At 37.0% G+C, this 14435-nt stretch overlaps 1 protein-coding gene across 1 annotated transcript; it reads right to left on the reverse strand.

Annotated features, from left to right (window-relative positions):
- On the reverse strand, positions 1–1422 carry LOC137730104 (scarecrow-like protein 32). The gene has a single exon (XM_068469172.1). It carries the CDS (start codon positions 1420–1422, stop codon positions 1–3), a length of 1422 nt encoding a protein of 473 aa, XP_068325273.1.
- Positions 1423–14435: the final 13013 nt, after the last annotated feature.

The raw sequence follows: 14435 nt of genomic DNA on the forward strand, positions 1-14435 counted from the left end.
TTAAGCAGGCACCCAGGCTGTGGCAAACACAACATTGTGTCCTTTCCATGTAAGCACAACATCTTCTTCTTCTCTCTTCAATCCCCAACCAGTTGCATGTTCATCAAGCATGGCCTTCACTTCCAAAACCGCATCTTCCCCAAATGAAACGCTCCGAAAGCTGGCATTTCGCATTCGCTGCACCCACCTGCATTTCGGCTCCAGCCTCTCCACCCTCTGAAAGCCCTCGTACGCTATCACGTTCTCAATCTTCCAACACACATCCGCCTCGTACCACTGCCTCTGCTTGCTTCCCCGCGGCAAAAATGTGTCCAAGGTGTCATAAGGTATCCACAGGTAATTGAAGGCCGACCTTAATCTACACACTGGATTATTCGATGTCAAATCCACATCTTCGTCCACCAAAACCACAATCGTCGGCTCCAAACCCCGAAGCTCTTTCAGAAACACTGTCCTTAGCGACGAACTCGAAGAGGACGAAGCATCAAAACCGTAAGAGCTAGTCGAACCACTACTACTTGGATTCGGATTGATGGCTGGAAGTGTCAATGCCTCTTCAGAAATGTAGTGAAGCATCATGTGGCAATTCACTACAAGCGCCTCACTACTCTCCGCATACACTAAATTTTGTACGCGGAGTTGTTGGATTAGGTTGGCAAACCCATCAGTGTAACTTGACGGGATGACCCTAAACTCTAAAATGATGTTTCTTGACCTTGCGAAATTAACCAACTTGGAACCCAGTTCCTCGTATGACAGGTCCAGCATTGGAGGGACGTCCTCCATGGTACCCGCCACAGTGAGCTTCAGCAATGGAGGACTCACATTACCGTCATGACGTCTGGCAATGGCGTCGACCAGAGTTGGGATTTGCATGCAATGCGTCAAGCTCAGGTCAACAATGTGAACCACAGAATACCCTTCAACAGCTTCTAGAATGGCTGCATTTGCGGTGGTGAATCCGAACCTGTGCCACGGTGTCAGGTCGATGAAGGAGGCGAGCTCAACGACGGAGAACTTGTGAGTGTGGATGGTGAAGTTGGCTTGGGAGTTGGCCATGGCGGCCAGGACCTTACAGTTTCCGATTCGGGCTGCTCGGGCAATGAGGGCTCGGAGAAACGCGCAGGTGAGGCGCTGATTGGAGTCGCCGTCTTGGGGGGCGATGTTGTTGAGGACCCAGAGGATCTGCTGGGCTAGGGTGGCGTCGTTGGTTTGGATGGCGTTAGCGCAGTGGACGAGCAGCTGCTCCATGCAGTTGGCGTCGCCAAAGTTTGTTCCTAGGAACTTTGAGGTCGGAAAGCCAGGCCACGGGCGCGTGCGGTAGGTTTGGTTTGTGTTCATCATTATTGGGAAGTTATTGGAATAGGGTGTGGTGATAATTTCGTGCAAGGGTGGTGGTGGTGTCTCAGTAAATTGCATCATTGGGAGAGAAAAGAGAAGGGAAATTAATTCAGAAAAAATTTAGAAAACTGTTGCTTAAGAAAAAAAGATAGAGTTACTGAGACGAGTTCAGAAGGAAAGAGACCAGACTGGTAGTGGGTAGCTTTGGCATTGGGAAACTTAAAAAATTTTAATAGGGTTGGCAGAATTGTTCTGCAAATATTATGAATGGGAACAAAATAGAGAGTTTACCTTTTTTCTGAACGGAGGGAAACTCTCAGCCCCAAACAATGAAAAAAAAAAACTGTAATTGGAAGTCAAAATTGGGGGAAAAGAGACTGAACCTAACAGTATTATTTTTTCTTCTGCTGTATTTTCAGAAGAGATGGATATATATATATATATATTTATATATACACATATATATGAGAAAAATCTAGGTAGTGCTATAAGGTAATAGAAGCAGTTCTGATTCAACAAACCTTTTCAAGCTACAAAAGGGTCTAATCCCTTTTCATATCTCCTTTTTGCTGCTTTTTTCTTGATCAGGTAAGACAGACAGAGGGAGAAGGCTAGCTGATATATCATATAGAAGGAGCAGAAGAGAGAGAGAGAGAGAGAGAGAGAGAGAGAGAGAGAGAGAGAGAGATGGTGTGGTGTGGCTTTAGTGTATGAGCTGCGTTTTGGTGGCATGTGAAGTTAGCCGGCCAGGGGATTGTTTGTATGTGGAAGTTGAGATTTTGTAATGGAATGAGGGGTGGGGATCGGAGGCAGTTACTAATCTTTTGGTTCAAGTTTCATCAGTACTCTACTCATTGGTCACGGGCCACCATATATAATAAGATCAGTACGCATATCATGAACAAATCATTTTATCAGAGCAATTTTCTTTCTTCTTTTGTTACTATGAATTATTCCTTTCATGAGCAGTAGTGGCGTTTTGGCGCAATTGTTTTTGGTAAAAAGTACGTTTCATTTTACTAAAAGTTGTGGGAAATGATTCTATTATTTAGATATTTTATGTTTTGGTACTTTAGGTTTTAGGAAAAACAACTCTTTACATGCAAAAAGTCAAGTATTTATTTTTTGGTACTCAAGTATGTGGAGAATTAATTTAATTTAGATTATAGTTTTTATCACAAATGGTTCCTGAAGTTGACCCTCAAGATGGCCCTTGAAATTGAAAATTAATCAATGTAATTCCTGAAAATAAGTGTCGCAAATCAATATGGTCATTTCGTCATATTTCTATTAAAAATTCTGTCGAGTGTTGAAGTGGCACTTAAATGGGCCTCATAAGTCTTTTTTCCTCACAAATGATCCTTGAAATTGACCTGCGACATCAAAATGGTATCTGGAATTGACCCGCGACATCAAAATGGTCATTGAAATTGAAAATGATCAATGTAGTCCTTCAAGTAAGTGTCTCAAATCAATGTAATTATTCTGTCACAATTTTGTCAAAAATTCTTTTATGTGCTGATGTGACACATAAATGGGTCACACAAGTGTAATTAAATTTAAAAAATTACAAATAAGCTTAATAATTTAATAGTTAATAAAAAAGTTTTCAACCTAAAAACTCAGTCCTGCAATCACCTCCGATCCCAGTCCACATTTCTCTACCTCATTTGCTCTTTATTCTCTTAAAAAAAAAAAAAAAAAAAAAAAAAAAATCCCAATACACTCATTTTTACACACTTCGACACCCTTCACCGAATTGAACCTGGATCGAGATCACTTTTGATGATGGCTTGCCTGATTGGTAATGACTTTTGGGACATCACTGTTAACATTTTGGCGATCAACATCCTCACAACCTTAATCTTGGAGGGCTTGTTCAGCGCTTGCCTAGTGGTCTAGTGATGCAAAGAACGGCGAGGTGTGCCTTGAGATAATGAGGTTATAACCGAGGTGCGTCTATTGTTGGTTGAAAACTATTTCCACACCCCATCTTAGGCCTTGGTTAAGCCTTGTGCCTTTGAGAATTTATGGAATGGATCTCTCTTCGGAATAGGCCATACTATAAGAAAAAAAAAATTTCATTGTACAAAAAGGTATTTAGACAACATTTTAAATTAATTATTAAACCCACATCAGCACATAACAATTTTTTTTTTTTATATAGAATTGTGGTAAAAAGATCATATTGATTTGTGACACTTATTTTCAAGGGCTACCGTGATGGTGTGGGTCAATTTCAAGGATCATTTGTGATAAAAGCCCATAAATCTTGTGGGGACCATTTATGTGCCTCATTAATACTTAACGAAATGTTTAACAGAATTGTGATTGAAGGATCACATTGATTTGCAACACCTATTTTCAGGGACTATACTGATTGATTTTCAATTTCAGGGACCATCTTAACGGTGTGGGTCAATTTCAGGGATCATTTGTGATAAACTCTAAAGGACAGAAAGTGGATGTTTGGTAAGTTTCAGAATATAACTTAGGTTGTTGCCTGCACAGACGTTGTTGATCGATTGACGAAGTTGGATTTTGATCGATACTAAGGCGGAGGATATTACTGCATATACTTTCTGACCTTGCTTCCTTCGGGTCTAGGGCTACACGTTGGGATAAAATTTCTTATATTAACTGATTTTGATCTGAAAATTTCCAACTTTCGCATTCCATGATCAACAACGTATCATCTAACGTTTGTGGAAAAAAAGGGACAAGACTTGGAATGTATCTTAGAATTTCTATGGCCGAAGACATTGAAGTTTTGAGCTAGAACTAACCACTTAACAATAAAATAAATAGGATTAATGATTAGAAGGCAAAGAAAATTGTTAAGGCTAAAATTATATATGTGACTGCATATGATCTCCCTGAAGGCTACAATATATCATTGCCTGCTCTTTTAAGTATGTGATAGATTCTTAATTATAGGTTTGCAATATTGATTTTAACCTTTCAATTTTTTTTTGAGCATTTGAAATTCCAAATTTTGTTTTGAAGAATTTTGAAATATGTAAGTTCCAAAAATTTTCGGAAATTCTGAATTTTCAAATCATAATGGATCTTGAAGTTATGATTTTTTAAAACAAAACACTACTAGAAATTTGGCTATAAGCCACTCTTTTCATTCGGTGGCTATTGTCAAGTGTTGCCACTCATATTGGTGGCAAACCTCTATGGCCACCAAGCACCCACTAAACTAGAGAGTGTGGCCTATGTAGAGGACTCTATTCTTACAATGGCTACCAATATTACATTGGTGGGTATGTGAATAGTACAACATTTTTATATTTTATAATTATTTCTAAATTTCAAAGCATGTCATTGTCTCTCTTATTAGTGGCTAGGTTTAAGACTAACATTGGTGGCTTTTATACTCATACACCCACCAATCCTATGTGTCTCTATTATGATCAGTGGCTTTTAAAGTTAGGCACCAACAGTGGTGTGAATCTATAGCATTCCAAATGTCCGGTAGTTTGGAATTGTATTACATGCATTTTAGTAATAGCTATGTACTCTATTAAAACTTAGCTTCTTAATATAGAATTGGCAAGAAATTTAAATTTTCAAAAGGATTCACATTGACAACCAACCACACTTTATATCCCCATACATTTATCAATAACAAGGTTTGTCTCTATTAAAGACACCATATTACATTCAAGTCTGTTGTCCAACACATCCAAGTACCCAAGGGTGATGACGTTACATTTTATAACACCTATGTACCTATGCACATCCACCAACAACAAACTGAACAAACAACTCCACCCAATTGGATCTATGCCTTCCCTATGGCGTTTGTATATATACATGAAGAAAAATTCACAAAAAAGTATCACAGTTAGCTTATCACTTACTGAAGCCAGTGACATTCACCATGCATGGACGATACCCAATCTCATCATCTGTGCCATTATTCTGTAGCACAACAATACCCTCATCTTCAACTTCTCCACTTGCTTGGATCTCCATACTAGGCCTGGCAAACGGGTCGTGTCTATCGTGTTCGTGTCGTTTTCGTGTAACACCTGTTATCTTAACGGGTCCTTAACAGGTCGTGTCACTTTACCCAACGGGTAAAGTGACCCGACCCGTTATGACCCGTTAAGAAAAAAAAATATTTTTTTAAAATTTGCACATACCACACATTGCCACATAAATATTACTTCAAAACATTAAAACATTTCTCGTTCAAGTACTATATCTAAACTCGAAAATAAAAGCCTAATAAAAAAAATAATACATACACTACTAATCTATTACAAATATTAAATGTGCAAGGATAAAGAGTTTTTGTTTTTAAGATTGTAAGTCTTTCTCAAAAGTTTACACCTCCATTTACAAAATCTTCAATTTACATCGATCATCATGAAATTGTATTGGAACTTTGGCTTGATCTATTGCCTTCAAGAGTTATGTTGAAGATGTTTTTAGTAAGATTTTCCACGTCAGAACTCTTTTCCGCATAAACTAAGTATAGAAAAAGCAAACATTAAAAATCATCCAATTATGAAAAGTTAAACAAAATAATTTTATGAGCTGAGTTAATGAGAGAGAAGAGAAGAGTAATAGCCTACACAATGGACGACTGAGATTAAATCTCAGCCGATCCAATGGTTATCTGTCACATCCCGGCCCGGGGCGGATCACTTCCCGGGCCCGCTCCACCACCGTAGCACGATATTGTCCGCTTTGGGCTTACCATTCCCTCACGGTTTTGTTTTTGGGAACTCACGAGCAACTTCCCAGTGGGTCACCCATCATGGGAGTGCTCTAGCCCCCTTCTCGCTTAACTTCGGAGTTCCTACAAAATCCGAAGCCAGTGAGCTCCCAAAAGGCCTCGTGCTAGGTAGAGATGGGAATATACATTTAAGGATCACTCCCCTAGGCGATGTGGGATGTCACAATCCACCCCCCTTAGGGGCCCGACGTCCTCGTCGGCACACCACGACCAGGGTTAGGCTCTGATACCAAATTGTCACATCCCGTGACCGTGGCGGATCACTTCCCGGGCCCGCTCCACCACCGTAGCACGATATTGTCCGCTTTGGGCTTACCATTCCCTCACGGTTTTGTTTTTGGGAACTCACGAGCAACTTCCCAATGGGTCACCCATCATGGGAGTGCTCTAGCCCCCTTCTCGCTTAACTTTGGAGTTCCTACAAAATCCGAAGCCAGTGAGCTCCCAAAAGGCCTCGTGCTAGGTAGAGATGGGAATATACATTTAAGGATCACTCCCCTGGGCGATGTGGGATGTCACATTATCAATTTTTAAAATTTAATAAAATATATATATATATATATAATTATGAAATGGACGACTGAGATTTAATCTCAGCCGATCCAATGGTCATCAATTTTTAAATTTAATTTAATATATATAATTATTATAGTTTTTACTTTTTAGGGATATAAAATTATTAAATTAATGTATATAATTATTAATATTATAGTTGATTCATACGTTTATTAAGTATATAAATTATAACATAAGATTTTGTGATATCCACATCCACTAGTGTAAATATTTTAAATTGAAGATCAAATAAATTCTTTGTATTCATATAGGATCGTTGAAATTAGTTTTGGAGAATTCGTAAAACGATAGATTGACTAACACTTAGAGTTTATTTATACTTTCATTAAGTATAACATAAGATTTTGTGGTATCCACTTGTGAAAATATTTTAAATTGAAGATCGAATTCATTCATTGTATTCATATAGGGTCAAGGAGTGTAGTTATAAAAAATCATCAAAATCGGAGTTAAAATAACCGTTAAATCGTGATTTTTCGTTTATAACCGTTGAAAAACTTTGTCCCATTACTTGATCTTTGAATGTTTTTTTTTTTTTGTGATTTTTTGCTGATGTGATCTCCAAGCATATACAAACAATTTTGACGGTTTGGATCGTTGAAATTAGTTTTGGAGAATTCGTAAAACGATAGATTGACTAACACTTAGAGTTTATTTATAATTTCATTAAGTATAACATAAGATTTTGTGGTATCCACTTGTGTAAATATTTTAAATTGAAGATCGAATTCATTCATTGTATTCATATAGGGTCAATGAGTGTAGTTATAAAAAATCATCAAAATCGGAGTTAAAATAACCATTAAATCGTGATTTTTCGTTTATAACTGTTGAAAAGCTTTGTCCCATTACTTGATCTCTGAATGTTTTTTTTTTGTGATTTTTTGCTGATGTGATCTCCAAGCATATACAAACAATTTTGACGGTTTGGATCGTTGAAATTAGTTTTGGAGAATTCGTAAAACGATAGATTGACTAACACTTAGAGTTTATTTATAGTTTCATTAAGTATAACATAAGATTTTGTGGTATCCACTTTTGTAAATATTTTAAATTGAAGATCGAATTCATTCATTGTATTCATATAGGGTCAAGGAGTGTAGTTATAAAAAATCATCAAAATCGGAGTTAAAATAACCGTTAAATCGTGATTTTTCGTTTATAACCGTTGAAAAGCTTTGTCCTGTTACTTGATCTCTGAATGTTTATTTTTTATGATTTTTTGTTGATGTGATCTCAAAGCATATACAAACAAGTTTGACGGTTGAGATCGTTGAAATTAGTTTTGGAGAATTCGTATGCCATCAATCAAGTTTCGTGTGTGTGTGTGTGTGTGTCTATATATATTTATTAAGTAGATTTAAATCTATTTATTTTGTACGTATAAATTATAATTGACTGGTACACGGAATAGTACATACATCACGTGTCACGTGTGTCATTATAAAAATAGTGAGATATATCATGACAGTCATGTGTGTGATAAAAAGTTAATAACTTAAAAAAAAAAAAAAAATTTCTCACCACTTCTATTAACTTTCATTTTTCCCTCTCTTTTTTGTTTCCTTTTCAACTTTTTCTTATCATTTTCACTTTTCCCTCCAACATCTTTCCTTAATTCCCTCACTTTTTTGTTTCATTTTCAATTTTTCTTAACATTTTCATTTTCCCTCCATTTTTTTTTTTTCAAAAAGGGCGGCAAGTTGGCAACGGCAAGAAATTGATTATTGAAATTTGAATGGAAACAAATCACATCAAATTTCATTGGATGCAAAATCATGCAATGCATCATGCATATTAAATTATTAATTAATAATTATTATAGTTTTTATAAAATATATATATATATATATATATATATATATAATTATTATAGATAGACTTAATATTTTGGGGGTATAATTATTATAGTATATATAATTATTATAATTATTATAAATTTTATAGTTAATTTAATATATATATATATATATATATATATATATATTTATTTATTATAATTTTTAGGGGTATAAAATTGTAAAATTAATGTATATAATTATTACAGTATTTTTTTAGGGTTATAAAATTATAAAAATAATATTCTGCTTATCGTGTATCGTGTTACCCACGTGTATACCCGAACCAACCCGTTATCTTAACAGGTGCTTATCGAGTTACCCGATAACGACCCGATTCGTTATCGTGTCGACCCAAACACCTGTTAATTTCATGTCGTGTTGTGTCGGGTTATCGGGTCATGTCAGAAATTGCCAGGCCTACTCCATACCATTCCTTTGTTCAATTCTATTGACACAAACTTAAGGCACATCAATGCGATTTGGTTCCACCATGCCTCTATCAGCAGCCCTCTTCAGCGCGAACATAATTTCAGCCCTCATTTCACGCTTCATATTCTCCACTTCCAATTCCACCTGTCTATTGTGTGCCAGCATTGACTCGGCATATTCTTTCCTCAATTGTGCAAGCACATTTGCTGCCTCAATCCTTTGCCTTTCTTCTCTCTCACTTGCCTCCATCTTAAGTTTCTCAATTTCAAAGTTAGCAGCTTTTCTTTGCTCCTCATACGATGCTTTAATTGCTTCAACCTCTCTACAAATTCCCCTTTTCTCAGTTATAATACCTGGCACATCAGACCACACAACCCCTGTCCCAAACCCTCTTACACGGTTGTCTCTCTCAGGCCCCAATACATTAGCGTACACAATATGCCGAACCTCATCAGTTATGATCTCATTCCTATCCTCGTACAACTTCAGGTTTGTATTGAATTCATCCTGCAAGTTGTTTCCAAAATTAATTACCAATGTATTTGCACTCTATATACATTTGAAAGCCTTCTAAATCAAAGATATTCCAACCATGTTTCTCAAAAATACTAGTACTATTAGTTATTGTTCTGTTCTTCAGACTACAGTGCCTACCAATAAACTCATATGCATAAGAATCTTTCATTACTTCACTGTATTCACTAATTCAAGCTGCTGTTACCTTATGCTCTTTGTTTCACTGACATTAAATAGTACATAATCTAATACACTTGATTGTTCACAATCCACAAACCTTTTATATATCTCACCTATAGATAAATTGTAGTAGCCGGTAATTGATGGCATACTTACAATTATTGAAGCTGATCGAGCATCCACTGGTTCCCCATTCTTCCAAGTATGTGTTAGCGTAAAGAATGTAATGCGGTCTAGTTTGCTTCCATTCGCTTGTTCCTGTTAACATAAATTGTCAAACAACTAATTGACGAGTAATTTCATAACATTGTTTTCGACCGGCACCTTCATTCCATGTGCACTAACATGTAGTTAAGTTACCATAACACGGAACTCACGGCAGAGCCTTACATGTTCGTGTCTGATTTACGCAAAAGACTTGGTTCCAGTCGTGTGATTTATTTGTAGCGCTTTCCTGTTCTTTCTACATGATGTAGCACGCTTCTACAGATGCCAAGTTTAGCATGCATTATTAGGGCTATGTGAAAGGAAATTCATCCTAATTTCCAATACATACAATCCATACATTTATCATCCACATTATGTCATAACTAAATCAAGCATATATGGTGCATAAAAAAGGAAGAACTTTGATCATTGTGTGTGCTACTTGAGCATCTACAGTGTCCCATAGCTGTACTAACAATTTCCATTGGCCTTGGTTGACACGGCTATCATGACAATGGAACCTCTCCACTAACGGTGAGTGCAGGCATGGAGTATAGTATGCCTTCTTTAGGTTTGCCTTGTAATCCTTCCATCTATCATTCAACTTCTTCTCACAAACCCGCTGAATTTTGGGCTCCAATTCGAGTGTTATAGCATCTGTCCAATCAAGACTCTCCTGCCCATGTAGATATACATGATGTTGTTAATTATGCACCATCATTTAATATATGAAATATGAATTTGTATAGTGAACCCGTATTACCCATCCAGTAGGTTTCAAATATTTGTCTAATCGTACAAATTAAATTTACAGCAGACAAAGTTAAAAGAAGCCTCATTGCGCATCACCAATCTGCATAGATGCTGCCTTTTAGTGGTGTATAATGTGTTATGGACCGTATTGTAATTGTCTATGGAGCCTCTTACAACATAATTGGTGCATCTCATTTCAAATATATCACAATGAACCCCAATTTATTCTAGTGCTACTTTCTAAGTCACCAACTGCAAAATAATTGACATGGCCAATGAAAAGTTAAACTTGTGTATGGATAACAGCAGTTAAGGTCAAAGTAGGTTTGGAATGCATTAATCATAATTAAAAGCCTAAGGCTTCAACCCTGCTTGTTGAGTAAGTCAATAATAGGCCATGTGATGGCATTATGTGGTTTTTTTTATTCCAGGGTTAAAACTAAAAAGTAATGAAATAACTAGCTATATATATATAGGAAAACCAACCAACCATTAATGCCTTTACTGTTGATTTACCTTAATCCTCTGCCAAGCACGATCCATGTTTGAAGCCCTGTAGAAATGCCTTCAATCAACTAGGTTAATTGGAAAATATGATGCTTCTTGAGCTAGCATTCCTAAGAACCTAGAAAATCTAGCAACGGTATGAGGAGGCTCTACCGGCTGCCCTTTCTCATTAAATTTCATCAGCTCATTTGTACCATTTGGTGCCCATCGTGGCCTATTTATTCCCTTACTCACCTGCACTGAACGGGTTATACGTTGACGTTCATCCACGATGCCTTCGACATTATTTGGAATTATGAATTGCTGTATGTGGTCATGTTCCATTAGGTTGAATGCCAGTGGTTGAGTTTCGATGCCTTCGTCAATCGACATTGATGCAACTGAGTTATTGTTGCTGACCCACAACACCTTCGTAGATACTTTTCATGTAAACACAACACAAGAGTGTTTAATTAACATTTGTAAACAAAAGCATTTCAATTTAACACCTTAATTAATTTCCTAGTAAGAAGAGAAGAGTGGTAGATACCTCATGCAATGGCTTTAATGTAACCTCTCTGCCTGAAGATAATTTCTTCTTTGAGTTGATAGCTTGATGCATCTAAACAGCTAAAGTGAATCAAGTTAATTAAATGAATCCACACACGTTTCCTATTTGAGAGCAGCAAATTGAAAATTTGGCAGATACTTAAGTTGAGCGGGAAATCCTCCCGCCCAGTAATCCCTAGGAAAACAATTATTTAATTCATACACACTTATGGAGGTCAGCAGGTAGCCACACAAAATGGCCAGGTGTTGCTATTACCAAATAAAATAATTGGCAACCCATTAAATAATTGATCAGTCTGTGAGGTGGCAGATGGTTGATGAGATTGGCATATGCATTGTGTGGTCAAATTTCAGTGCTTTTGTAAGAAGAATCCCGGAACTATTAATTGTTCACACCCTAATTAAATGTTAATCCACTAAGTGGGTGTGAACTTACAATTAAGTGCCCTGCCCTCCATTCTAATCTCAATTATAAATATCAACCTTGAAGAGGTTTTTGGACTTACAGTAGTTTCAACTTCGTCTAAAATTTACACCTAATCACCAATGGCGCCTTTATTCCCAAATGCTCGCAGACAGTTATTTTGTAACAGAAGTGAACACCTTTTTCCTATAGTGGATCATGAAGTGCTTAGTCCCACAATGCGTGCCCCAACCAATAACATTACAACCCCAGTTCCCACCCAAGAAAACCTTGTCCTTGTGCTCACTGCCAATCATGAAGATCCTGATTTTTGGCGTTACCTACAAGCTAACTTTCACATTGAATTTGAGTACGAGCAAAACCCCACACTGGAGTCAGGTGCCAACCAGCAGTTCAAATCCCCTGCAAAGACAACTACTGCTTCGGGTGAATGGAACGACTTCTCGCCTGGCTCTAACATGTCTGTTTACCCTCCTCAATCACCCAATCCCTTGATCAATATTTATTGTCCTCGTTATGATGAGGCAGCGAAAAATGTGATCTTGAAAGATGAGCACTTTCCATCTGATCTTCCAGGTTTCGGTGTGAATGTGATTCCTCCCTGGTCCAACGAAATCAGCTACATGAAGCATGGTAGCAGTGGAAAACATCCTTGCATCAATGGTGATACTGACAAATTAATGACTAGTGGAAAGCAACCTTCCATCAGTGGTGACACAGTGAAAATAATATCATCTTTTTTCCCGGGTGATTCATACCGCTTTGATCCTATTGAGATTTGCAATGCTGTACACTTCGATTCTGATTCTGATTGTACCAGTACTGCGAGGACTCGTCATCCTCAAAAAAGGTACAAGGCAGTTAAGGAGTGTGCTGCGTGCAAATATGTGGGTGGTCAAGAACATTGTGATTGGATGAATCGTGCTACAGGTCAAGCAAAATAGGAAGTCATCCCCAAAGATATGCAGAATGCAAAATCACCATCCGATGATGCTTATGGTAAGAAGAGTTGAACCTATTTGGGAATGGATGTTATATTATGCTATTAGTATTCACGTATGTCCAGTGCAATGCAAGATATCAACCTTTACAAAAACAAATCTCTAGTCTTTTGCTCTATGTAAACATTCATACTCAGTTTGTACCTCCGTAGAAGATATTGATGTTTATCTTTTGAACCTAGGCAGTTGGTAACTATATAGACCGCTATGTTATTTTTGTTTCTGTATGGATGGTTTCTGGAATCAATATCATGTATGACTACTCTATGTATTTTGCAATTATAATAATGTGTACCAGTTTGATTTATACGTATCCAGCTACAGTTGCGCTAATTAAATATCATGACAGAAAAACAAAGAAATCTGAAGACAAAATATATAGTGAACTAATGCTTACATCTTCCAGAGCAGAAGAATGGTTAGAAACTTCAAAGTTTAGAGGAGAAAACGTTGGTTGCGAATTTCCTTCAAGATCCCTAGCTATACCATGTAGAGCTTTAATAGTAGAACCAAACATGTTTTTAAGCTTTCCTAATCTTCCTCGTAGTTCTTCAATAGCTTTCAAAATTAAGCCAAATAATGAAGTTGTATATAGACTGACAATTCAATCTCAGGAATGCATGCAAAGACAATCATCTTCTTATCTAGACCTTACCTCCGCCATCGTTGATACAAAGGACTGCATGTCCTCTTCCATATATTTTAATTGCTGCTCATGTTGTGTCACTGCAAATGCCACAATGTTATGCAAGACTTCAAGGTGCTGAGTTAATGTGGACTGAAATTTCTTGACTAGTATCCGGTTTCCATCTTCAATTTTGTCATTCCACTGTACAAAACCATCCATGGTCATAATCATAACTAACCCGAAGTTGTGAGGGAGATCTAATGCAACATTCTCTAGCTCTGCTCTAATTAGCTCAAATGCACACCCAACGAGTGATTTCTCTGAAAGTTAACAATGGAATAATAGTAAGAAAAGGGCATTTAAATGTACTTTCCAGCATTAAATTAATATATGCATAAATATAAACATGAACTAGTGTAGAATAATCCCGAATGTCGACTGTATAACTTTAAAGTAAGATGAAATGGAAAGAATCTATCTATGGTCTAAAAATGCAGATGGTGGCACGACAATTTGTTTTAGCAGCCAACTTTGCTCACCCAATTGGAGGAGATTCACTATCAGAAATTCCTTCTCTTTGATGGTCGCATTTGCTTGTCAACGCTTGTCCTCAAGATTATATAGTGCATGTCCAGTTTCCTCAAGCATTTTCTGAATATAAAGTGTTTAATTATCTCAGAACAAGAGCAGAAAGAACAAAATGAGACTCTGTAAGTCCATATTACAAATG

Source organism: Pyrus communis, chromosome 1 (assembly GCF_963583255.1).
Source record: "Pyrus communis chromosome 1, drPyrComm1.1, whole genome shotgun sequence".
Lineage (NCBI taxonomy): Eukaryota > Viridiplantae > Streptophyta > Magnoliopsida > Rosales > Rosaceae > Pyrus > Pyrus communis.